We start from the raw sequence: 25,645 nt of genomic DNA, 5'->3' as shown, positions 1-25,645 counted from the left end.
ACTTCTAGGATAAGCTTCTCAGAAAAAAACCAAACAAACAGAAAAACAACAAATCAACAAAAAAACCCACACTTCATTCTCTCAGCTGAACTTCTAAGTCTCATTCTGAATGTGGCTGAACGAACTAAGGGAATTCATTAAGTAATACAAGTATTTTTTTTCCTCTCTTTTCAGTTTTCCAGAGCTGAGGCAGGAAAAATGTTAAGCAGGATTTTGGGAGTTAGCAGGGTAAGTTTTAATATAAAATCCACAGAAAGATTAAGTAACAAACCACATACATTCTGGAAAGCTTAATCATACTAGGAATGTAGTAATTATGTATGTAGGAATTTTTCTCTTAAAAGAAATAAGTAACAGCAAGGAGATAAAGGACACAACTCTTAATTGTATCTTAAAGGACACCATTCAACACCACCATTACTCAGTTCAGTCAGGTGGACACTCAACATTTCTAACCTGAAAAGCTGAATCATGAATAGAAAGAAACTACATAAAACTTGTTAATTAGATTACTTGTTTCTGAACAACTTAATATTCTCTAATGATCTTGATACCAAATTATTAAATGGCTTTTGGCAAAGTTTTATTATTTTTTTTACTGATTTGTCTATACTTAACTCAAGAGAAACAAACATCTAGAAAGGCAGTTTAATTTTATTTTTCTTAATTCTATAATTATTACATAGATGATGGATGACAAAATATTACTGAATGCCCTCCTCAAATTCTAGGGCTTGCCTACATAAAACTTTTTACTCTTTAAATAAGCTTTTATTTGGATGGATTCACAATGACATATCTGTAGATTATAACCATATCACTTCAGAAACACTGGCAAAAAGTGTTGATGTAAGCTGATCCTATACAGTCTTATTTAAACTTTTTGAAAATCAGTGCAGTTGTTACTCAATGATGTAAGAATTTTTTTCACTGATATTTACTCATAGTTTATACCACCAGGAACAAAACTTTGCATATATCGAAGAAATGCTGAGGTAAGAACACAGGAGAGGAGCTACATTCTATTTTATCCATCCAAGAACTTGATCTGTTCTTCTTCAGGTTTAGTCTCATTAGCAGCTGGGAGGCATGTTCTCAAAAAGGAAAGCTGTAAAACATAGTTCAACTCTCCATGCAAAGATAACATTTCCCCAGGTTAAACCACAGAATTCCTTCCATGATTCTTCACAGGACAAATTACTTTGAAATGTGCCATTCTTTAATTTAGGCAGCAGTGAAGTTTATAAATAAAATACGTGGATAAGCAGATCTGTGGGCATTGCAAATATTTACTTACAGAATCTGAAGACTACCTTCTTATTTTCTCCTGTAGTACCAATATTTTTGTTTCTTTGCTGTCAGTTATTGTTAGGGTTTGTGTGTGTTTGGCAAAACAGTACCCTAAGGCAAGGCATATTTTTGTAAAAGATTTTCACAAATTACGTCTTGCCTTTTTTGCAAATTAATTAAAATTATGCAAAACAGTAAGAGTACAGCAGTAGTAACCAGTGAACTGGAAATGCTTTGAAAAACAAGCATGAAATAAGAGTACCAAAGACTATTAAGGACCGGCTGATAATAAAACAAATTAGGCAGCAGGAGGCTCATAGAGCACACACTGTAAAGGCAGTGAGATGATGCAACCCCTCTGCTCTTGGGCCACTTGGTACTTGGTGTGATTCCCCCTCCCAGGTCACACACCAACTTGGGAAGTCAGGTGTGGATTCTGAAAGGCAGTGCACCAGAACACTTAGGCAACCCCATAATGCCCCTGGCTTCTGCTCCCCCTGTACTTTGGGGACAATAATGACAATCTATTACCTCCTGGCAATGTAATACATGTATACCTATATTAAAAGCAGTGGATTAGAGCATTAATGTGCCCCCTTGGCAAACCTGGCTCCTGACACCCCCTTTATTCCCAGGAACAGTATTGATGATCAATCACCTCCTGACAGCCTAATACACCTGCACTTGGGTTGTAGCCCACAGTGGGGCAGTGCCAGAACTCACCAGAACTCCAAAATCTAGCAAGCTCTGGGCACATGCACTGGCAGAAAGCACCAGAATATTGCATCATCCAAGATGGGCTGAAATGGAAAAGTATCTCATAAAAGTCAGTTATCTTGGACCCCATAAATAGCAATTCTAAGCAAGACCCTTTGAGCAATCCTGGTTTATAGTGCACTGTGACCAGGAATCTCCCCCAGGCTGGGACACACACACTCGAGGACCATCTGCCAACAAAGGTGATGGAAAACCTGGTGAGTTTGTCCTCCTTGAGTTTCAATTCTCACTCGCTGAGGAATGCTGATGCATTGTGTGTATTTTCTCCATACTCAAATAGGCACGTTTAAACTATAGGCAAGCCTCTTCTGTTTTACTGGGCCCAAATACTTGTATCTGTGTATGCATACTCTATCTATCTATCTATCTATCTATCTATCTATCTATCTATCTATCTATCTATCTATCTATCAGTTTAGGAAACCCTGTCTTAAGTCAGCATAAATCTTGTAATTATCTAAGCTGTAATAAAGCCACTGTTTTGATTATTTTATATATATATATTTAATCACTTGTTAATTTCAAATTGTTTTATCAATAAGTGCTGCTAAAATTTAACCACTGATCTACCTTACACCACTAATAATTTATGAATCACTGTGAAATCATCACTGCGTCAAAACATTTCAACTGCAACAGGCAGCAAAAGGCAAGCTCCAGTGAGATTAACTGGGTGTGCCCTGGAGTACCAGAATGCCAGAAGACTGAAAAGCCATCTTCAAGTATCAGAAATCACAGCTACCATCAGGACTGACATAAGATAACTCCATCCTGAGTAGGAAACCAGATCAACGCCTCTTTCTGTCACAGATACTGACCATACAACACAACATTATTTACTTGGTTCTTTGAGTCCTCCTTAGGGCTGAATTACTTAAAATACTTCAGGCCAAGTACTGTTGCACCTGAATAGCCTAGAATTACTTCTGTAAGGAAGAAGAAACTCCCAGGCTTCTGACTGATGCAAAATTACTTACGGTAAGCAAAATGAAAGTTGACTAAGCAGCTGTAGAAGGATCTGACAATAGAGAGTGACAGGGCAATGAGATGGTGGATGAAAGTCTATGTCAATAACTGCAAACTAATGTAAACAGCAATGAAAACAAACCTAACTAGATATATGTAACAATGGACTCTAAATTACCCTTTATCATTTGGAGTTATTGTGAGTAGTTTTCTGCAAACCTGGACTACTGCTGAGTAGCAAGCTGAAGGCAAAAATGTTATAAATTACTCCAAAAGCAACAGAATAAAGCAGAAGAGTTCATTACACTTCTGTGTGTATCTCTTGTGCACTTGAGCTCTGTATACAGTTCTGGTTCCTTCACATGAAAATGTGGAACTAGAAAATGCATGAATGAGGCTAAAAGAATATGCAAAGGTGTGGGAATACATCTGCATGAGGAAAGAACTTATAGCTGGAGAACAGACTGAGAAAGGATTATCTTCCAACCTATAAAATCCCAAATGATTCATAGAAGGCTGACAGGAAATGATCATGTGCTGTTTTCCATCATACAAGACTTCAGTAAGTGATCAGGCAGCGAGTTTATAAAACAACAGCTGAGAAGAACTCTTCCACGCAGTGTTAGTAAATTAGATGTCTTGCTGCTATACAAAACTACAAAGCTGAAGAGACAGATGTTTTTAAGCAGGGATTATATGAATGAATGAAAGCTATCTGTAGCTTTTGAGCACAATAATTTCCTTTGCAGTTCCTGTTTGAAAGGTGCCTTCTGGAAGGCACTGCTCTCCAAAGGCATCAGTTTCCAGCCACTGTGGAGAGCAGGACACCACATTAAATGGATGTTTATGCTGGTTCTCTACAGCTATTCAGATTGTTTATTCTTTTCTTTCTGCTCACTTAGGTGTGAGAACCCAAGGACAAGCAGCATCTCTAGGTATGAAAGCATACTCCTGCCTTTTACCATCTTCACTGGGAGTCAAATCAGACTCTTAGCTCTTGATCTATCCTTTTTGGGTGTTTTTACATTGCCCTGAAGAGATTTTGGAAGAACTGTTTTCTGAACACTTTGCTCTTCAGTTTCAGCAGTGTTAATCCATATGCATCAATCTATTCAGATCAGCACTATTTTTCTCTCCTTTATACAAGACTGGGGAAGTATGAAGCAAGATAAATCCTGAATCATAATAACATACATATTGAATATAATGAAAATACTTTCCATATCCATAGATCATCACAAGAATAAATCTAAACCATTCTTGGACATCTTGGAAAGGAGATAGTGATTTCTTCTCATAGAAGAAACTGGAAAGGGAAGTAGAACCAGCCGGAGATGCTTTAAAACTCAAATGACAGATAATCATCTTACATAGATAATCACAAATTATAAGAGTTCTATTAAGAATATTCCTATTAAATACAATAAACTAGAAATCTGAAAAGCAAATCTGAAATGCAGTTTGGCAGAACTCCAAGAATCCCTGAAGATAAACATGACATATCAGCTGGAGTGGGTAAATCTCATTTAAACAAAATCTGTATGGTTGATACTCTGTATAGCTAGTTATCTCCACTCAAATATAAGGAAAAGAGTTTGTTTCATACTTGATTTTTGCAATGAATAGTAGTCCCATGGCCTCATCTTCAGTAAAATGCATAAGATTTCTTTATTGTGTAAACTGCAAAACCAAAGCAGTATAAACACTTTTAAGCTATACATTTTAAACAACAGCCAAAAGAAAGAAAGGAAGCCTTCCAACCCTGCTTTGGAAAGTTTGTTAATAAAACCCTTATCACCCTTCTGGATATTACCAGCACTCTAGTTTTCATTCTAGGCCAAGTTCTTTAAAACTTCAATATTTAAAAAATGCTTATCTCAGTACACCCCCTAGAATAAATTTATAAAGGGTTACAGGGGTACAGTTTCCTCTGCACTCTTTGAGAACTACCTACTTTACTTTTCCAAAGCCACAGCAGAGATCATCTGGTTCAGATTGCCACCAGGATAGAATTCCAAGAATGTCGTTACTTACGGCATCGAGGCCATCTTCACGTCCTTGTCCTTTAAATCAGCAAAGGAAAAAGCTACTGTGATACCTGTGCATGGATAACTTATTCCCAGAATTCTAGCAGCTAAGCTGGTATGTTGTTATGGAGAAGCAGCACATTTCCGTGTTCTCCAGCATTACTACAGTAGAAGCAAACTCTGAATAGAAATGAATTCTGTGGACTTGATAAAAAGTTAAACACATCAGTAGGTCAAGACACAGTGCACATTTTCACATGTCGATGCCTCTGACTTTTTTGTTGCTGATTAAATATAACTTTACCCCTGCTATTCTTAAATGTAACCAACACATTAGGAGGGGATTCAGTGTGCCCAGGATGAGGACAATAAACAATTCTGTTACTTAAAATAACTTCAAGCAGTCTTGCAATTTTGTTTGTGAAGTTGCTTGTAATTTCAATTTCAGAAAATATTTCCAGCATATATTTGCATTTCTAAGAGAGTTTTCATGTCCACATAACAGAATATGCTCTGTTAACACTGTCTTGGATTTCTTAAACTAACACCATAAAAAGTTATTCATTAGCACTTTCCAAAGACAGAACTCAGGCAGAAGAGTTGGAACAACTCCCATGGTATCTTCTGCACTACCATGCTCAAGATTTGTAAACACTTTTAAATATAGAGCAGGGTCTGGTCAGCAGTTAACTCTTCAGTCTTAGTGAGGTCCTGCATATATTGTGTGCTAACATTAATTTGAACACTTCACACTTTACGTTGGGTGAAGCCCCACCTTCCCAAGCCCCACAGAGCTTGCAAACTTTCAAGAAAAATTAGTAAGACAATTAAGGTTTGGAAGCAGGCAGATGCATATTGCTAAAGTAGATTAAATAAAAGTCTTTTGTTGGAATTTAATGAATCTGACCGAGCCATGTATAGTTCAAAACAGCCCCACCATTTTTCAAATATGTGGATTGTAGAGAACTGAAGTGTTATTTTCAAGCTGTGGTGTAAGATGTTCACAAAGCACCAAGGCTGTAAAGGCCATCATCCCTCCAAGCAGCTCCTCCTTAAAGCTCCCTCTTAAGCATTTATAACCAAGTAGAGCAAACAGCTGAACTGTGTGTTACATTCAGCAGCATCTTTTGCTCTCATTCTCAGCAGAGTTGCCTTACGAAAAGCTGCCTGCTTTTGTCTCCACAGCTTCAGCTACCAGAGCTGTCTGAAGCATCTGGAACCACCTGGAGGTTTTCGAGGGCAATACAGCATCAGGCTGGCTGCAGGAGGCCTGATCCTGCCTGTAAGCCAAGCTTCTGCTGCTGTGCTCATCCCTGCCAAAAGCAGAGGCAGTGGATGAGCGACCCAATGCACATTTGTGCTGCGAGGTGTTCGCTGAACTCGGGGCAGCTGGGGTGGGCTGGAGCGCACGGTGAACTACCCTGCAGCAGAGGCAGAGAGGGGAAATGACCCAACCCCACAATGGAGCTCAACAGAAAGCACACATTTTTAAATACTAGATATTGTTCTAAAAGTAATCCTCGTGCCATAATATTAATTATGTGCATATGAAATGTGCATGGTGCATCACAACGTATTGTAAAACAAAGTAGAAATAAGACACAAAAGGGTGGTGTTACTACAGATTGAACTAAGGGCTCCTGCAATTCATTTGTGCTAGGCCTCCATCCAAAAGACTAAATCCCAACATCCAACTGTAAAGTACTTGGCTTCCAGAGCACCACAGTGCCCTCCATATTTTCTGTCTTCAGATATGAATCATGTGGATTATCCTGCTTTTTCCCACATCTGAACTGACTTTCCCCTCAGGAACCTCGCCATACCTTACTTCTTATTAGACTGTTTCCTATTCTGTTGTCTCAGTATCATAGCTCCTTCTTTATCACTTTCCTTATTATTCCTTTGTTTTGTCCTTCTTTTCTCTGGTTCTCTTCCTAGTTCCTGCTCATTATCTCACTCCTGATCTTTTACAAGAAATAGCAAAAATGCCAAGAAATGATATGAAGAGATATTCCGTTTGTGGTGTTTCCAGGCGTCTCATAGAAAATTTTTCATACTGGGCATGATAATTTTAGAACTATTTGGCTCATCTGCATTTACAAAACCATTAAAAGCCTCTGGTGCTTTAAATTCATTTTAAAAATCAGAAATAGGCATGTGAGACTTGTGCAAGCAAAAATAGATAATTTTTATTTAAAAACTAAGAGGCTAAAGAGAAACTGATGGTTTAAAAAATTATTCAGAGAAAAGATACAAGTTATGCTAGGATTCTCTCTCAATTACTCTCCACTACTGTCTTCTTGCAATTACCTTTAAATTAATAAATTCAATTACTTTAAATATTTTCAATTTAATAAGTATTATTTATTAATAACGTATTTTAAGTTATGCATTTATAATTTACACACCTTGAGATAACTATCTGTGAAAAAACCCACAACTACTTTTGGTTAAGAAACTCCATAAATAAGGTGATTACCTGAGAAGCAGATGAAGGTTTTCAGTAGTGTCAATTTTCAGTTGCAGCCTCCTCCTGCACACCCAAGGCACCAGTGACCTCTGCCGAAACAGTGAGATCGATCACCTCCCAGCCCTGCAGTCTCTGGCATCCCCCTTTGGCCCTTTTTTCTAACTAAGAGAACTTGGCATGATTAACCCTCCATCTTCCATTTATAATTTTTTCCCTAGATTATTTGGGAGAAAATTGGCCAGTCCAACTGTAGTTCAAATCTGGCATTTTTGGAAAACAATTGAGCAGACTTTGTGTAAGTTTTAAGTGAATGTTCAACAAATAAAGATAGAAAGTTTAGAAAAATGTACAGTGATAATATGAAATGAGTAGTTTTCCTCAACCAGAGCTGTGCACATAACTGCATGTTGTTCTCACCTTCAGCAGCTTCCACGTACGTATGATTGTTCCTTCCTCTGTTTCTTACTCAGTGCTACAGTAATTGAAAGAGTGGAGGTGCCTGGTGTTGCAGACATCTCTGTAGACAGAGCAGAAATAACATGACAGAGTACCCTGAGGCAGAAAATGGACCATTAACAGGAAAGAAAAAGAGAGGAAGGATGTGAAGGAAATCCAACTTCACTGTTCAGTGCAAACCTGGCTCTGCCCTCATGTGAAGCACTCTTGTAGCGGTTTGCACCACCAAAGTCTCAGGTAGGAGGTAACCTCATGACCCCATGAAGGGAATGAAGTGCCATCACTGACTCGCAGATCAGATCATCCTGAATACCCAGCCCTCTTGAGAATGGGCTTTTTTCACTTAATGATCAGAAATACCTTAATGCAGACATTCAGACAACATAAGTAAATTAGTTTCTCCAGTTATACACAAACAAAGCTCCTCTGCTGATCAAGTGGTTATGACTCTGCAAACAGACACACTGATTTCTACTGGATGTCATTTAGCATAATGTATGAAATCTGTTTTATCTCATTTTCAAAAGGTAAAAAAGCCTCATTCACTGCCAACAGAAAATATGGCTGATGAACACAGCTGAAATCCAAGTCCCTTACAAATAAACCTACTAAATTCTACTTACCAATATTAAAGCATTGCCACTGGAAAACACCACCCAAACCCCCTAATGCTCATTCACTCAGCAGTTTTTTCGTATCAGTGAAATGACGTAGAAAAGCAGTGTGCCAGCTACTTAGCAGTAGTGCTATTTAGCAATTTAAATAGGGAGTGACGAATATCATATCCAATAAAAAACACCAGGAGACTTTAAAATAGCAAAATGTACACAAACTGTAGCCCAAAGCAGCACTGCATACAGAGCACTGATCTTCCGTGCCCAGGGAAGTGCAGTGGCCCACTCTTCCCATGGACACGCAGTAAGGATCATTTTAACAGATGATTCTCCTTTCACATCTTGGATGGCCAAGCTCAAACACCAGTCACTTCATTTTTGAGCATTTACACTCCCCTGTGGATGTTTACATCACCCAAACATCCAGGCATCCACCTTCAGTGCCACAGGAGGCTGGGGGTTGTGACACAGAAGAGACTCATGAAAAAGCCTGGTCAAGCACATAAATGAGGTTTTTTTCAGCTGACTATACAGAGATTCTCAGCGTTTCACCTGATACCTACACAACACACCCAGCATTATCCTATACTTCAGTGCACTCCCTTCAGCGAAGACAGAAAAGATTTGCACATACACTGAAAAGATGCTTGTGCTAGCACCTCACACCTTGTAGGCTGTGTTTTAGCTCACTCCCAGCATGCAGATACACCGTACCACACATGTCCAGCAACACGTCTCAGACCTGCCAGACTAGGAGTGTCCCTGTCATGTCTGCACACTAGGACTGGTGCTTTCAACATACTGACTCCCTACACACGTACACTGTACATTTAGTGCTACAAAGGTGCTGCTTGATAGTTCTGGAGCTCTGGAAATATGGCAAGCTGGTCAGAATTATTTCCTCAAAGCAAATAAAGGAAAGCCCCAAATTCTACTCAAAATTTGTGGTGTGGACAAGGGAAACAAATGAAAAACACAACAAAACCCAAAGAGGACTTTTCCAGAGGAAGCCCAGAAAAACAGAAAGCCTCCCCCGCCCCCCAAAAAATTAAATCTCTGGGCCAGAGTCAAAGATAGGGTCCCCATTCTCCAGACTCAACTATAAACCTGTTTTGTTCACTACATAATTTCTAACATCTACAACAAATTAGGCAGGAATTTGACAGGCTGCTTTAACTGCTCAGCCCTGATTCAATTTTGTTTTTTGTGCTGAATGAATAAAACTGCTCTCAGGGAAAAAAGCTGCTGGTGAGTCACCAAGGACAGCATCATAGCACACATAAGGGGAATGGCAAGCACAAGGAGGTTTCTTAGGCAACCTTTATTCTGCAGCTTCCTCATATCTTAACATTTTAATTCCAATATTCATTTAACATAAGAAACAGCTCTGGTTTGTGGCTCTTTAAGTACAGATTGTCACTTAAATTTTAACCTTCTAAACCAACTGCAAATGAGAGTGATCATTTTCATATACCCTCTCTAACACAATATTTGTACTGATGCTTTTTATAAAGAGCAGGAAATAAAGACAAACTAATTGAATGGGGCCTTTTCTGGTATTAGAAACCTATTCACAAAATGCTTTAAAATTTGTACTGCATAAGAAATTGTAAGTACACCACCACATTTTAATACCCTTCTAATCACATTAATTTGATAATAGGTGAAGACACATGACATTACTAGATGGCCAATCTAGGGTTGTATTCTAGCAGTATTTTAAAGCTGACTGTAAAGCACAAATGGCAGAGTTTTAAGTCTTGAATAAACTTCTCTTCCAGTTAAAAAGATTGTATTGAAGCCTCTGCTGTTCTGCACCCTCCTCTTCCTCCCCAACCAGGGCCATTGCTTTAACAAATGTCTGTCTTTTGCTTTTGTGAAACAATGGAGAAACATCAAAAAGGGTTGCACCTACAGCTGTCAGCTACTTACAACTGGAGGTATTTCCCAATACCTTCTAATTTACTCCTTCACTTTGAAAAATAAAAAAAAAAAAAGAAGGAAAGCAGGCCATCTGTTGTAGATAAAAACATAGCTTAAATTAGGAGAAACAAGACAAGGCCCCCAATTAGAAGGTGCTGTGCTTCTGACAACTTACTATTGAGGCTGGGAAAGCCAGGGGCTTGGAGCACCAGAAGGGAGGCTGCAAAGTAAGAAGTAGCACTCTTGAGAAGAGTAAGGGGACAGAGAAGCAGGAGGTGAAGACTGTAGAAGGTGACAATAATCCTGAAGCTCATTGAGCTGCATAAAAACAAATGCCAAAGGCTGTCCAGGGACACCACCCAGTGGGACCCAAGACTGGTGACTGTGAGCAGCTGCACAGCACAAATGCAACTTTCTGTCCAGCCCTCCTGAGAGCAGCAATCTCCCTGCCAGGAAGGGAAACTGATGCTACATGAACATAATGCTGCTAGCAGGGAGGGAAGAAAAGCATGAAGTTATAAAGGTAGGAAAAAAGCTGATATCTTGTTGGTTCTCAGATAAACCCCACTATCCACATCCACTATGGGCTGCCATTCACTCTCTCCCCTGTGACTCAGTCCCCCTTACCACTGTAAGCAAATCTCCCCATCATATTAAAATCCTGCACACTGGCCATATCTACTCTGAAACCAAATTCACTGGTTTCCCACCTGGCAGTTGAGGGAGTAAGACTTGCACTTACCCGTTTTCCTGTGGACTAGGGAAATCTTCCCAAAGGTGCTGAGACAGAGGAAGTTGCAGGATGCTCCCCTGTCTCTCACCACACTGACACCAAGGGACCAGGATCAGACACTGGGAGGCAGGATGCACCCAAGAGCATGACTGCCCTCCAGTGTGCAGACAACCAGAATTTATCCATTCTATCTGTAGAAGTTATTAAAAATAACCAGGGTATTTTCAATTCAACAAGCAGTACTCAGGAATACACTGAGGAGCGTTTGACATTTAAAGATTATCTGTGGAACAAACTACCCTCATTTACTCTTCATCAACATTGGAATCCTCTTAATCTTGCGGAAATGCTGAATTGTCCAATTTTTACTTAAACCGATGCATTGAAAGCTTATTAAAAAAATATGAAAGGCCAAAAAAAACAACTCCAGATGAAAAACCCCACCCCTAAACTCCATGATTCCCCCGCAGTTATAACCAAAAGACCTCAGGATAAGAAAGGATAAATACAAGCAGCTCTGGTAGTCTGACCCACAGTCAAATGTCCTTTTCACTAAACAGAACATAAAGTAATTATGACCAAAATATTTGAGAATGTACTTGAATAATTTTCTTGATTACAGGTATTTTCTTGAATCTAGCTTAATATTTTCAGGTTTACCAGCAGTTTTTGAAGCAGTTACTTTCTTTGGACTTACTGTACTTCAGCTGTACTTGTACTTCAGTACTTACTGAAGCTGTACTTCAGTTTTCAATGCTGTTCAGACCACAAGAAACATCTTCTATACTAACAATTATAATCTGAATGATTATCAAGTAACCAGTCAAGCCACAAAATGCTGACTCCTTTATTTCCCCCATCATTGTAATTTCCACCTTAGAGGAGGAATTTAGTTAAACACGAGATATTTCTGTAATACAAGATCATAGACTAGTACAAGAACAACCACTAGTTTACAATTTTTAAGGTCTACATAATTTTCAAAACTGCATGTCTGTATTTTCAAAACCAGGAAGTGCCATATATACATAAAGAGACCAGCTAAGTAACAATTTTTTAAAAAGCTGTCACTGTCCACAGGAACCATGTCTAGTCATGTTTTCAGTCAGTCAGTCAGCTAGCTGAGGGTCAAGTCATTTTTTAGTTTCTGTAGAAAAAACACAAGTAAAAAACCAGCATCAAAAAGGAATATATCTATTTTTATTTTAATATATATCTTATAGAAAATAAGTATTACACCACCGTATCAATGAGGCTTTAAACATATTTAGAAGAAAAATATGAACATTTTATATATGCTTCTCTAGCTTTTAAAGTAGTAGCTTTCTGAGCACTGTGTGAAAGCCACCAATTATTCTACAGTATATTGTTGATACAAAATACAGTTAAAATATGCTCCAGACTTCTAAAAAATTAACTACAATAGAATTACTTTTTGAAAACATTTTTGCGCAGAAATAAATTATAAATACACTTTTAATTATTAAAACCCTGAAGTTTAAGTTTCAACTAAAAAAAAAAAAAAAGGAATGCAAACCAAATCAGTGAAACAGAACTGTTTCAGGACAAAATAATAAAAGCCACATATTTCAAGGCAGGGTAGTATTTTTTCAACTTAGTAACTAAATAATTCATTTTAAAAAAACCTACCAAACATTCTCAGAGGAGGAAAAATGCAATCAATCCCTTTGCTGTGGGTTAAGGCCAATCAGCAATTATTATTAAGAGACAAAGAATCCAGCTCTAGGTATCTGTGTTTTGTATTTCTAAGGCAGTGCTAGTTAGAAGCTCAGCTTGCTAAGGGCTACTTGAAAGCTTAACGAAGAGTGTTGTGGTCCAGAAGAAGGAACTTGGCAGGTTTTTTTGTCTGTGGGGTGTTTCCTTTGGGAGGGGTAGTGTTTAAATAGAATACTAGGTTTCAATGAAGAGATTACTCAGAAATGCACAACACATTCTTTTGAAAGATATCAAATTCCTTCCTTCCTTTTCTACTTTTGTGCGATACATACAACAGGCATCTGGCAAGAAACACAAATACCCATGTGGAGAGAACAAACTGCTCAACGCCAAGGGAGCTTCTGCTTTAAACAACTGCCTAGAAGTAGACACTGTAGTTGTCTTCTCAAGCCTACACTGAGTCAAAACCGGATAGTTTAAAGTTATTATTTCAGCCACTAATACTTACTTAGCCTAAAGAGGAGAACCTCACTCCCCAAAAAAATCCAACTTACATTAGAAATTAAGGTAGTTAAGAGAACGTTAATGGTCTGTATTCCCATAATTTCTCTGTTACTATTAACTACTGATATAAACAATCAAATTTTCATTGACTTATAGGAGAACCAGAGCCTGCAAAATTCATGAGATGTATTAGTTTAGAATACACATGTATTAAAATTCTCATGATAAGGTTGTTGTAGGCTAACAGACCTTATGATTATCCTCATAATCAGAAATTTACATTGTAATGCATTATCAGTAGTGTATCACTATAATGACATTACAACATTTTTAAGAAACAATGTTGTAAATTCTACATTTTAAAATATTATTTACATAAGAAAATATTATTGGAAAAAACTTCAGACATGCAGATAAAGACTGCTTTGAAATTATACATATTTGATTTAAATTATTCAATTCAATTGAATTATTTTCATATAGATTCCATTGCATTCACAGATCTTGTAACAGATTTTTATCAAAGAAGCTTGTACAGAAATGAATACTACAGAAATCCAGTCACCTTGTTAGAAGTAAGAGGCAAGCAATACAACAGAACTTTAGATAGGATATAACATCAGTTTCTTCTGTAGTGATCAAGAGGCTGGCATTTTCTCATTGAAAGTAAGAGTCACGTTAAAATCAAACAAAAGTTTGCACAAAGATAAGAGCATGGGTACAAGTTACTTAAAGTTGCATTCACCAGAGCCAATGATTAAAAGATGTTTCAAATGAGTTTTGGCTACAATTGAATGCAGAAAAAAAGAACACCAAAAATCCTTTTTTTTGTTTCTTTTTTTTTTTTTTTTTTAAAGAAAGTGGTGTGCAAAAAATACTAAGGCCACCTCTAGTAGCTGCTGCTTATCAAAAGAATATAAATGTTCTCAGGAAAAAAGGAGGAAAAGAACATGGTGGGCATAATCTTTCTTGGACTTTGCAACTCCTGGGTCACAAAGATCTACACAAAGAAAGGTACAAGGACTGAAACTGAAGTATTAATGCAAAGAGAGTCAAGATTTCATGTGGTGTTTCCTGAGTAAGTTAAAGAGAAACTGCATGTCCCCTGTAAAGCTAATATGGCTACTGAAATTATTTCGTAGTTACAGTAATATTTGCGAGCTATTTTGTAGACAAAAGGGCTTAGCCCTTCTTCCAACTATATTTCTCTTTTAGTAACAGTCCTAATGTTAAAAAATACGTTTTAAAAATATAATATTAATCAAACCAATGTTTTGAAAGAATAAGTGAATTTGGTCTCTGATATCTATAAAACATACCTTGGAGCTTAGCCAGCTTTCATGGGCCATAAGCATCAACTCTCAAAACTACTCACCTCAAACACACACCTCATTCCCTCCTAAACAGGCTCTACAATATTGTCTTCACTATCACACTACATTCCAGCTACATCTGATTTCTGAGAATCCAGATGACTCAAATATCCCAAACATTGAGTTTCACCTGACAACCTTACCTGTCCTCCCATCCTTTTCTATTTAATCCTTTCCTTCCTCTGCCCTTTAAAAGCTGAACTCCGCATCTTAATCCAACACCACTGCAAAAGCATGCATTTTAATGAAAGACACACACAAGCTGATCTCAGTTGCATTGTTTATTTTTGCATACTGTTTTAAATGTTAACTGATCTTCTTACATACAAAGTGACTACTTCTGTGAACATCCAGGTTGATGTTAATTAACTGGTTCACATGTGTTTAAAAAATTAAAAAAATTGATTTTTACTAAAAAATTTATGTGTGCACATATAAACACACACACGACAAATTTGAAGTTGTTGACTGAAAACAGATTTCATTGTTATATGTTCATATCTAACTTCAAAATGCTTTGCCTATCACTATTTCAAGTAGTTGGACTTCAGTTAAAGTACCAGCTCAGACTGGGCACTCACCTGCTCAGTAAGTTCTCAGACGCTTGTTAGATTCTTCTGAAGGCGAGTCTGCCAGTCTCACTTTAAGCCTGACACCATTCACAATCTTGCCATGTAACGCAGTTATGGCATCACTGGCACTTGCTCTGTCTGCAAATTTTGCATAGGCCACATTTTTTCCAGCCACAAGATAAACTTTTATCAAGTGCCCAAAACGACTGTAAAACAAAAAAGATAACGTACAGGTTTTGCTGCAACATGGATACCTACTATCCAATCTCAAGCATATATGATTTGGTAACTGCAAAAGCTATATTCTCCTAGGTATGCTATATTTTCTTGTGCTACCCTCCTCCAAAACTTCAAATTTTCATACTCCCTTATCTAGAATTCCAGGCAGAATAGAAATAAAACCAGAAGTTCATAGGCAATGTGTTCTACAGAGTATTACAGCAGAACCACAAGCACTAGTGATTTATCTCTTGCTTAAAAGAATATGGAAAGCTAATCAATACCATAGTCCCCAAACAGTAAATGGCACTCAAAAAACCCCACAAAAACAAAACAACAAACAACGCCAAACAAACCAAAAAGAACACACAGAAAACAACAGATAATTCAGAGGCTTAACTTGCATCTCACTTAGGTGAACTTCAATTGTGATTCATCTTTGAAAAGGTACCATTAATATGACTCAGAAAGCAAGTGCTAAAGCTTTAGGGGAAAAGCCAGATTTCCAAGTCCTCAGGAGATTCCTGGACAGTTCCTCAAAAAATTTATTCAAACAATGAAGCCTGCTTGCTTAATACTGAAGTTATGCAAGTGTCAAGACTACCATGCACAGCCTTTTTCTTCTCCAGCATCTGATTAAGAAAATCCAGTATATCAAATAGGCACAGTTATAAACTCCACACAAATGCACAGTGTTTCTTTTCCCCTTGTGGTGCTTTGAAAATACTTGGGCTTTGGAAAGATTAACTGCAAATGCCAGTCATTAGAAGAGGGAAGCGTTGTCCTTTCTTCAAGAGTATACTAAAAGTAAATAATATAAAATACTGGAGAACAGCTGAACTATAGACCTGTTTTAAAGATACCAAAAATCATCAGTCAAGGCTTTGATCCTCATAAGGAGGCAGTGTGAAAGGACAGCTGAAATAGGGTCAGTAAGAGGCAAACCATCAATATCTCTCAGGACATAAAAAAAATTTCCTATACTTACTTCTCAAGTAACTGTGGATATTTATCAAAATACCTAAATTCCTTATCAAAAGATGTGAAAGACAACACTAAATAAATTAAGCTATAAGAACAGGAAGCACTGCATTTTTGGTTAAGAAATTAGAGACTGGACATTTTACTTCAGATGATGTTAACCAATAACAAAGCTACTGCACAGACACCATTGCATCTGTGTTTCAAAGTGAATTCCCGTACACACTTGTTTCAAAAGTGACTGTTACCTGTTGTTCACACTACTTAATGATCCCTGTACATTGTCTTTTCTAAAAAGAGTTTTCATTATGACAATATTTTTTTTTATTTTCAAGATTTATTTTAATTATTTCAAGGTTTCTTTTTTTTTTTTGAGAACACTTACTATGAAGTCTTACCAGAACACATCCTCCAATACATTTACAGGTAGAGGATGAGGATGAAAAAGTATGAAAAGCCTTTCCTTCACACAAGTGTCAGGTGGATCTTTTTTTTTGTGTGGTGGAAGTATAGCATCTGTTTGGGGCTGGACTAATGATGAGCCAGAAGTTCCTCCCAATGCCTGCTGAGACAGGGAAAAAAATGCAGGTATAAATTATCTGCCGGGGTGAAATGTTACCTTATCTTTTTTTTTTTTTCTAACAGAGAACATAAACAGTCTCTACTAGTTCTCATCTTAAACTAGTTTAATTTGGTTATTTCATTTAATTGGACAATAAATCCAAGTAAGGTCAGGTAACTTTACAGGGAATTAAAATGTACAAACTAACCAGAAGTAGAACTTGAAAATACAGCATCTAAAACAGTTATAGAAGAAAGTGAATAATGTTCTTTATTAACATATCTGAAGTTTATTACAGCAATTCAGAAGAATATTAATAGTAACCATCATATTAACTTACAGGAGGGGTCCTATACTGCTGAACAATTGCATTGTTATTCCACAAAACTGATGACACCTGTGCTGTTACTAGCTGTGTTGCCATTTTTCTGATGAGACTGCAAGCAGAAGTGATAATTAACTATTTTAAAGAGAGAGCCAAGTTAGAGTAATCTTAAATTCCACAAGTGCAAGTTCAGTTTTAATGCACATCTAACATTACCTCTGGAAATCTGTAAACTCGTATAGATAACAAAAATTAAGTCAGGCTTTCATGACATGCTAGACATGATCTGAAAGAATGCATGCTAGCTGCAACTCACTGAAAACACTCATATTTTTACATATGGAGTTAAAAAACTCTTTGCTTTTTTTAATACTCTAGGGGAAAATATTAAAAAGTTAACTCTGTAGAGCCCACTGCATTTTGTGAAAGGTGCCTAAAAGGTAGAAGGGACAGAAAAATTCCTCATTTCAATAAAGAGCACAAAGATTCAATTCAAAAGTCAGAATATTATCACAGAAAGCTTACTTCCAAGGTCTTATTTTCCTGTAATTTCTTTGTTCTGTTGCAGAGCAAGAAAAAGCAATTGCACTTTTTGCACAGATTCACAGCCTGTGTTGCAGGACCAAGAAATAGCAGGAATTATTGAAGAACAAAGGACAGTTGTTTGCAAGAAGTATTATTACAGTGGTTTATTTTTTTAGTTTAGATCAGGCACACACTTCTGAAGTGAGTCTCCCATTGTCCCTCCTTACTGTCCTCATTCATATTGCAGAATAGGTTTGACATGAACTAGACTCCTTTAGGATGAAACTAAGCCAAAACACACACTGCAGGAACATATGTAAGCCACTCCAACTTGTAATGAACATTCAAATCCTAGCATACATTAGTGATGGTCACAGTAAAACCTGATGATCCCCGTGCAGTGGGGATATCAGATCCTCAACACCCAACAGTTTTATTCTACGTAAGCGCTTCAAGAGGCTACTGTTAGCGGCACTGCAAACACAATGAAGACAGCAATTAGATAAGTATGTTTTTAACACAAAAACCTCAAAAACGTATTCCAGCCTTGACATTAGAGACATTTACAAAGATTCTTGCCAAACCCAAGATTTTCCAATGTATCTTAAAAATATATATTTAAATATTTTCTGTATTACAGACTACTAAGTTTCAAAAAGCTTACTCTAAACCATTCAAAAACCCCACAACATTTGAATTTCAGTAAATACTATCTACAACTGTGGAACAAGATCACAGGACTTCTGTTACTTCTTATGTTAAAAAAAATACTTATTTTAAACTTTGCTCTCCAGAACACAACTTAAACATTCCATCTCTGTGTATTGGTACTTACTCTGAGCTATCACTTCCATCGTCTAGGAAAATGACAGTTAATCGATTTCCAGGAGGATATTCAAAACCGTGTAACTTATACTTGGCATATATGGCTGATGCAGCAGTACTGTACTGAATCACAGCATACCCTACAAATACAGTGCACGCAGTTGCAGTATGATACGGGTAAATCCCAAGAACAAACTATCAAGTGATAAGCTTAAATTGCACATCAGTCATGCACGATACAAAGTTCTTAAGTCTTTTTATCACGTAGTACACTACTTAACAGCATCATTACCAGTAATTGTACAGAAAACTTCAGTGGAATTAACTAGTGACAGATCAGCTTTTTTTATGCTAATTTGAAAAGCTGGTAATAAAAAACTAAGTAAAAACCATCTTGCCTAACCCTGAATTAGAAACAAACAGTTCCACTTTAAAATGTAATTATCCCCTCAAGAGTGAATAAAGAGTACTGTAATGTTACAATGTTACCCTCTGAATCACTTCCATTTCAAACTTAGCTTTTCCACATTTTCCTCAACAATAGCAAAACTATATGATGACTAAACCAAAATAAACATTCCAATACAAAATTATTTGGTTTGGAATGATTTAATCTTATTTACTCATTTCAGCTTCTACACACAAACACACACAAACCCCTGTTTCAAGATGAAAAATCCAAAGATCTGTTTATAGAACATTAAAGCTAGATGTATAATAGTTCAAAATTTTTCTTTTTATTCTGCCCCAAACCATTCACTTAATTTGCCAAAAAGAAAACCACTTAAGGTTTTAATACTGTCCTTCGTGAGATTTTACCATCTGAAAATAAGATATTTAAGGCTACTCGTAAACGGGTTCAAACAAAACTGAATTATGCATCAGTGACTGCAGCAGCCACTGATACATAAAACATTAATTCGGTCCAGAAAATCCACTGTACTTTGCAATACAAATTAATTGAAGTACAATTAAGATAAATTCCCTTCATATGAAAGAAAAAACTAAGTCACTTTGTACTTTTACTTACCACTATTGGTATGAGGATCTCGTTGAACGTCACAATATTCCAGTCCTGGGACTAGATCAAAGAGGGCAAACAGCTGCTCTTGAGTAAAGGGAAGCCGTGAGACCACTGACAGACGTTTGGAGAGAGGCTCCTGAATTCTGCTGTCATTTTTTTCAAAGCTGCAAAACTCTGGCTGCACACCTCAGTTATTTAATAAATAAATAAATAAATAAGCCATGTCATCACACTAGCACGCCTTAATTTCATATATATTTTTCATTCAACTTTTAAAAGTAATCTAAATTAATAATATAGTAAAAGTAACATCTCTTTCACCAGTGTAGACAAAATAATCAGCCAACTAGAACAAAGTGAGTCACAAAAATATAGAAAATAAATGCCTGTCTCACTCCTAACTCCAACACTCAGCCTATTCAATGTAAGTGTTGAGCTAAGCCTCCATTAGCTTCCCTTCTTCCAAATGGCATTCTTACTTTCTGATCATACTCAATACTGCAAATCTCTTTTAGTATGCAAAGCTGTTACTTACAACATGGAAGTGTATTTCCTCTTAGTTCTTGCCTCATGCTACTGCTGTAATACTCATGTTCAAAAGACTCAGATGACTTATTTTTAGGTTCAGCCAAAATGGCCCTGTAGCCTGAAAGAAATGACCACACATATAGCAACACAACACATCTGAATTACCTGACCAGACCTTTATTCTTTGAGTACCATATTTAGAAACTTATTATTCAGAAAATCCAGTAAGTAATAATAATAATATTTATAGCTCTTGAAGTCTGATTTATCAATTGTGTTAAAGCCAACAACTTCCACATAGAACTAGTCCTCTGCACAAATTAAGGACAACAAAGCCTAGTTGCTGTGAGGGTGACTGAGGATTGGCACAGGTTGCCCAGGAAGCTTGTGTAGTCTCCATCCTTAGAGATATTCAAAGGTGTCTGGACACTGTTCTGGACAACACTGGTGCCCAGGTGACCCTAGTGGAGCAGGGGCAATGGACAAGATGATCTCCAGAGGTGACCTTCCAACCTCAAACATTCTGTAATAGCTGGCAGGATTCAGAGATGTTCTACAGGCAATCACTTGAGTTTCCACACTGTAACAGCAGTTTATTTATGTTTTGCACTGACTCAGGTTTTGCTTTCATGAAAAAATTAGGTATTACACTCAGGCTATCCAACTAACTTCATTTTAACTTCACAGCAGAAAGGAGATAAAATTTAACTGCTAAATAATCTTGGACTCATATTCCTATGCAAGAATTGTCACAGATACAATGTTAGTAAACCACTTTTGATAGATATAACTACTATGTACATTAACAGGGGAAAAAAGCACACAACAACAAAAAAAACCTACATTCACACACCAAGTTGTTTTGTATTTGTGCTCAAGTGAACACAAAACAGGAGGTCAGACTGGAAGGCTGCTACCAGGTTTCCCCAAAAGCCCTCCTCCTGGATGAGCAATACATCTTGTGCATCAGCCTTGACCACCTTGGTGGCCTTTCACCAAATTCACTGAAATTCAGGAACACAGGTACTAGAGCATGAACAATGGTTGGTCATAAAGCAAAGTCTTTCATTCATGGCAAAACAAAAACTTCAATTAGGATAAATTCGTTCTTAACTAAATGTAACCACAACAGAAGCCCTATGGATTATCAAATGTATATGTAAATTCATATTCTCAGAGATATATTGCAATGAGATATTACTGTGTATGAAGCCTAGCTTACAGACCAATGATAGTGTGTCCTGGTTCGAGCCGGGATGAAGCCAATATTCTTCTCACAGACCTTTTTTTCTTCAGTGAGCTCTCTTTTAACTAGCAGCAAGTTTTCCAGCTAGTTGACTGGTAATGCTGGAATGTATATGTTAGTTAAAAGACAGCTCACTGAAGGGAAAAAAAAAAGACAAAAAAGAAAAAAGAAAATTGGCTTCATCTTAGCATTCAAACCAGGACATAATTCATGAAAGCAACCTCTCTATCCATTTCCAAACTCTTCACTGATTTTACTCACAGTTTGGGCCTGCCAGAATGTAATCAGGCGACTGTTCTCAACAAATGTTAATAATGCTGGCATTTTATCTGCAAGAGAACTTAGTCTGAAGATGTGTTTACGTCATAAATAATTTACCTGCAAATAAGACTAAAAATCACAAAGTACACTAACTGTGAAACCCCTGAAAGGATTAAGTAATATTCTTACTTCGATCACACTCTTCAATTGCTCGGGCAGCTTGCGATGGTTTTAAATACCGCACGTAGCCCAAACCTTTACTTTCTCCAGTAGTCTTGTTTTTAATTATGCTGCAATATTCAATGTCTCCATACATCTAAAAAATTAAAAAGGGTATTAGTTTACAGAATTTGAAAATGCATCAAAGTTTCCTGTGTTAAGACTTTCTGGTAAGTTAAGAAAAAGCCAATTTAAAATAACAATTAACAAATACTGAGTACCTTAAAGTTCTCTTGCAGATCTTCCTCTGTAAAGGTTTTTGGTATCATAACAAAGATTCGTGTAAGCTCCTCATCTTCAACATCTCGGTGGCTTCCAGAAGCTCTTGACTGTGCAATAAATACCTAACAAATTAATTACACAGACATTAATTACTAGAGAAATGCAGTCTTAACTACATATCAACAAGCAAGAACAATTGTTTGTTTTAACAAGTCTTTGTATTTATTTTTCACATAAATTACTTTCCTAATACAGGGGGGAAAAAGAGCAAGAAAACCCTATATCTGATCATAGATGCATCTATGATGAGAGACCTACCAACACCCTAAACCTCAAATGGTTTCCCAAACAGGACAAAAGCCAGCAGAAGTTCTCACCAGAATAATGAGGAATGATCAGGAATATCAAAGCCTGATTCAGCAGCACTGCCAATGTCACAGGTGGCATGTGAGGTAGCAACACATGCACTACTGCAGCATGCCTGGTACAGCAGCAGTAACAAAAGAGCCTAGCAGCTTAACCAAGACTTGCTACTGCAGTTCACTCCTCAAGTTGGGCCAAAGTTTGCATGTCTAGTGCTCTGTAAGGATCATAACTTCCCACATATGTAACTGATCAAATATTTTTTAATTACTGAAATAAGTTTAATCTCAAAAGTGCACCCCAAAAGACAACCTGGTGAAAAACAAAACAACCGATTAAAAAGCCAAACAAACATCAGAGTAAGCCTCTTACACAAAAGCAGCAAGTGATTTAACAGAGCTCTGAAATTACTTTTCTAATAGTCATGCATTCTAATGGTCTGATCTTTTGGCTGCTAATGGCAAGTTCTTCAGAAAAGATTTGACTGACTCAATTGCTTTTTCAAATGAGAAACATGGAATCTTCTTTTTCTGTTCAAAGTCATTCATATCTTCCCAGTACTTGGAGTAAAGGAAATCAAGAGACTGAAAGCTGCCCAGGAGTCCCATAGGTTTAAAAAAAACCATAACTGTCCTGAAAAAAACTGCTCAAGATATAAAACCAATATAAAATATTCTTGCAAGACAGTTCTATTTAGCCATGTCAACCTTCCTTACAACACTTAAAATATCTTGTCTTTCACAGATACCTTTCACAGAGATAAGTTAAAAAATAAGAGTAAAAAACGAAGCTCGTTTCCAGGCTCTGCGTCTGCCCCAGGCCTGTTGCAGCCTGTGTCTCGCGTGGGAGCGCCGGGCCAGGGCGGGACCCACCGCAGCTCCTCCGAAGAGCGTCACCAAGCCCCTAAGCCCCGCAGCAGAAACCGCCCAGTGTTTGACCCAACAGGCTGAGAACATCAGCACCCGCAGCACGCACGGAGAGAAAGCCAGCAGGAGCCGGCCTGCCCTCCCCGCCCGCCGCCCAGCCGGGCGGGCAGCTCGCTGCGGGACCTCCAGGGCCGCTCCAGGCTGGCTCCGCCACCCGCCGCCCCGCAGCCCGCGGAGGGGCTTCCCGCTGCCCCGCACAGCTCCACACCACAGCCCGGCGGCCCGCTCGGGGCTCGGGCCGAGGCCTGCCGCCCTGCCGCCCTGCCGGGCAGGGAGCGGGGAGGCCCCGGCGGGCCGCGCTCCCAGCAGGAAGGCAGCTGTACCTTGATGGGCTTGGCGTCGGGGAGCAGGCTGCGGCCGTGCATCTCCTCCATGGCCCGGCAGGCCTGCGAGCTGCGGGCGAACTTGATGAAGGCGATGCCGCGGGACTCGTTGGTGCGCTTGTCCCGCAGCAGCCAGACGTTCTGGATGTCCCCGAAGGGAGCAAAGCGCTCCCTGATCAGCGCCTCGCTGGTGTCCTTGCCCAGCACCACGAAGACGCGGCTGTTGGGCGGCTCGTCCAGGCACTCGGCCGAGAGGCGGCAGCCGCTGCCCTCCTCCATAGCGGGGCCCCGGGCTCCCGGCGCTGCCGGCCTTTCCTCGGGGGCCGGCGGGGAGAGGCCGCGGCTCCCCTTCCGGCGGGGCGGTACCACGGCCCCCGCCCCCTCCGCGCAGCCGCGCCCCTTCCTCCTCCCCGCGCCCACTCGGGGCCGCGGCGCTGCCTGCGCCGGGCGGGGCCTCTGCGGGCGGGGCCTCTGCGGGCGGGGCCTCTGCGGGCGGGGCCTCTGCGGGCGGGGCCTCTGCGGGCGGGGCCTCTGCGGGCGGGGCCTCTGCGGGCGGGGCCTCTGCGGGCGGGGCCTCTGCGGGCGGGGCTGTGCCCTGGGAGCGCCTGCGGGCCCGGGCGGGCCGCCTGCTCCCGGCAGCGGGTGGGAGGGACTGAGCAGGGAGAGACGGAGGGTGGGTGCCGAGGAGGGGCCCTCCCGGCTCCCCCCGGCCCGGCCGCGGGCGGTGCCGCGAAGCCCCTGAGCAGCGGCAGCGTGGGGAGGTCCCCGGGACCAGCCCCTGCGAAGGCACCGCCACTGCGAGCCGGCCCCCCGCGCCGTGTCCGGGCGGCTTCTGAATGTCTCCAAGGAAGGAGGGAGACTCCACAGCCTCTCTGGGCAACTTGTCCCAGTGCTTGGTCACCCTCACGGTAAAAAAGCATTTCCCGATGTTCAGATGGAACCTGCTGTGTTTCAGTTTGTGCCCATTGCCTTACGTCCCGTCACCGGACAGCACTAAGCAGCATCTGGATCGACGTTCTTCATTCCATCCCTTCAGCTATTTATACACACCGATGAGATTCGCCCAAGGCTTCTCTTCTCTGGGCTAAACAGTCTCAGCTCTTTCATCCTTTCCTCGTAGGAGAGATGCTGCAGTCCCTTAGTCACCTTTGTGGCCCTTAGATGGACTCTCCCCAGCATGTCTGTGTCTTTCATACTGAGGAGCTCAGAGCTGGACATAGTACCCCAGGTGTGGCTTCACTGGTCCTGAATGCAGAAGGATCATCTCCCTTGTCCTGCTGGTGACACTCCTCCTAATGCAGCCCAGGATACTGGTAGCCTTCCTTGCCACAAGGACACGTTGCTGGCTCATGTTCACCCTGGCATCTACTATGAGGTTCAAGTCCTTTTCTGCAAAGCTGCTTTCATCAGGCTGTTCTCCAGCATGTACTAGTGCATGGGGCTGTTCCTCCCAAAGTGCGGGACTCTGCATTTCCCTCTGTTGAACTTTTTGATGCTCCTGTCAGACCATTCTTCAGCCTGTGAGCTCCATCTGGATGTCAGCATAACCCTCTGGTTTATCAACCACTCCACCCAGTTTTGTACTCTGTCAATATTTCCCTGACATACTAACTTCTGTTGCAATAATTTATTTATTTTAATGGGCTTCCTTCAACCAAAAACACTACACTGCATGGTGACCTGCCTCCTTTGGAAGAGCACTAGTGTCATAAAG

At 39.5% G+C, this 25,645-nt stretch overlaps 1 protein-coding gene across 5 annotated transcripts; it reads right to left on the bottom strand.

Moving 5' to 3' along the window:
- Window positions 1-611: 611 nt before the first annotated feature.
- RBM45 (RNA binding motif protein 45) lies at window positions 612-24,314 on the bottom strand. Of its 5 annotated transcripts, XR_007889826.1 has the most exons (12): window positions 23,932-24,294; window positions 22,319-22,441; window positions 22,068-22,194; window positions 20,379-20,489; window positions 19,850-20,029; window positions 18,830-18,959; window positions 17,485-17,581; window positions 16,981-17,147; window positions 15,392-15,588; window positions 7,948-8,047; window positions 7,540-7,619; window positions 612-5,096 (listed from the first exon to the last, which is right to left on the bottom strand). XR_007889826.1 is itself a non-coding variant. In XM_051622804.1 (10 exons), the coding sequence occupies exons 1-9, from the start codon at window positions 24,208-24,210 to the stop codon at window positions 15,396-15,398; spliced, it is 1,407 nt and encodes a 468-aa protein (XP_051478764.1). In that variant the 5' UTR covers window positions 24,211-24,294; the 3' UTR covers window positions 7,682-8,047; window positions 15,392-15,395. The 5 variants fall into 5 exon arrangements, 4 of the variants coding, with proteins under 4 accessions (XP_051478764.1, XP_051478763.1, XP_051478765.1 ...); XM_051622804.1 differs by lacking the exons at window positions 612-5,096; window positions 7,540-7,619 and having other exon boundaries at window positions 7,682-8,047; XM_051622803.1 differs by lacking the exons at window positions 612-5,096; window positions 7,540-7,619; window positions 7,948-8,047 and adding an exon at window positions 12,084-12,403 and having other exon boundaries at window positions 23,932-24,314.
- Between the last annotated feature and the right edge of the window lie 1,331 nt (window positions 24,315-25,645).

This window comes from Apus apus, chromosome 6 (genome assembly GCF_020740795.1).
Source record: "Apus apus isolate bApuApu2 chromosome 6, bApuApu2.pri.cur, whole genome shotgun sequence".
Classification (NCBI taxonomy): Eukaryota; Metazoa; Chordata; class Aves; order Apodiformes; family Apodidae; genus Apus; species Apus apus.
Note: the sequence above shows the minus strand (reverse complement) of the source record. Positions and strands in the feature narration are given on the sequence as shown.

Bases quoted from the DNA above. Each gene is read 5' to 3' on its own strand.
- RBM45 (XM_051622803.1), bottom strand. From the start codon at position 24,210: ATGGAGGAGGGCAGCGGCTGCCGCCTCTCGGCCGAGTGCCTGGACGAG. The intron at 22,442-23,931 runs GTACAGCTGCCT...TTAATTTGTTAG, and splicing joins CCGACGCCAAGCCCATCAAG to GTATTTATTGCACAGTCAAG. The intron at 18,960-19,849 runs GTAAGTAAAAGT...CTGTATTTGTAG, and splicing joins AGATCCTCATACCAATAGTG to GGTATGCTGTGATTCAGTAC.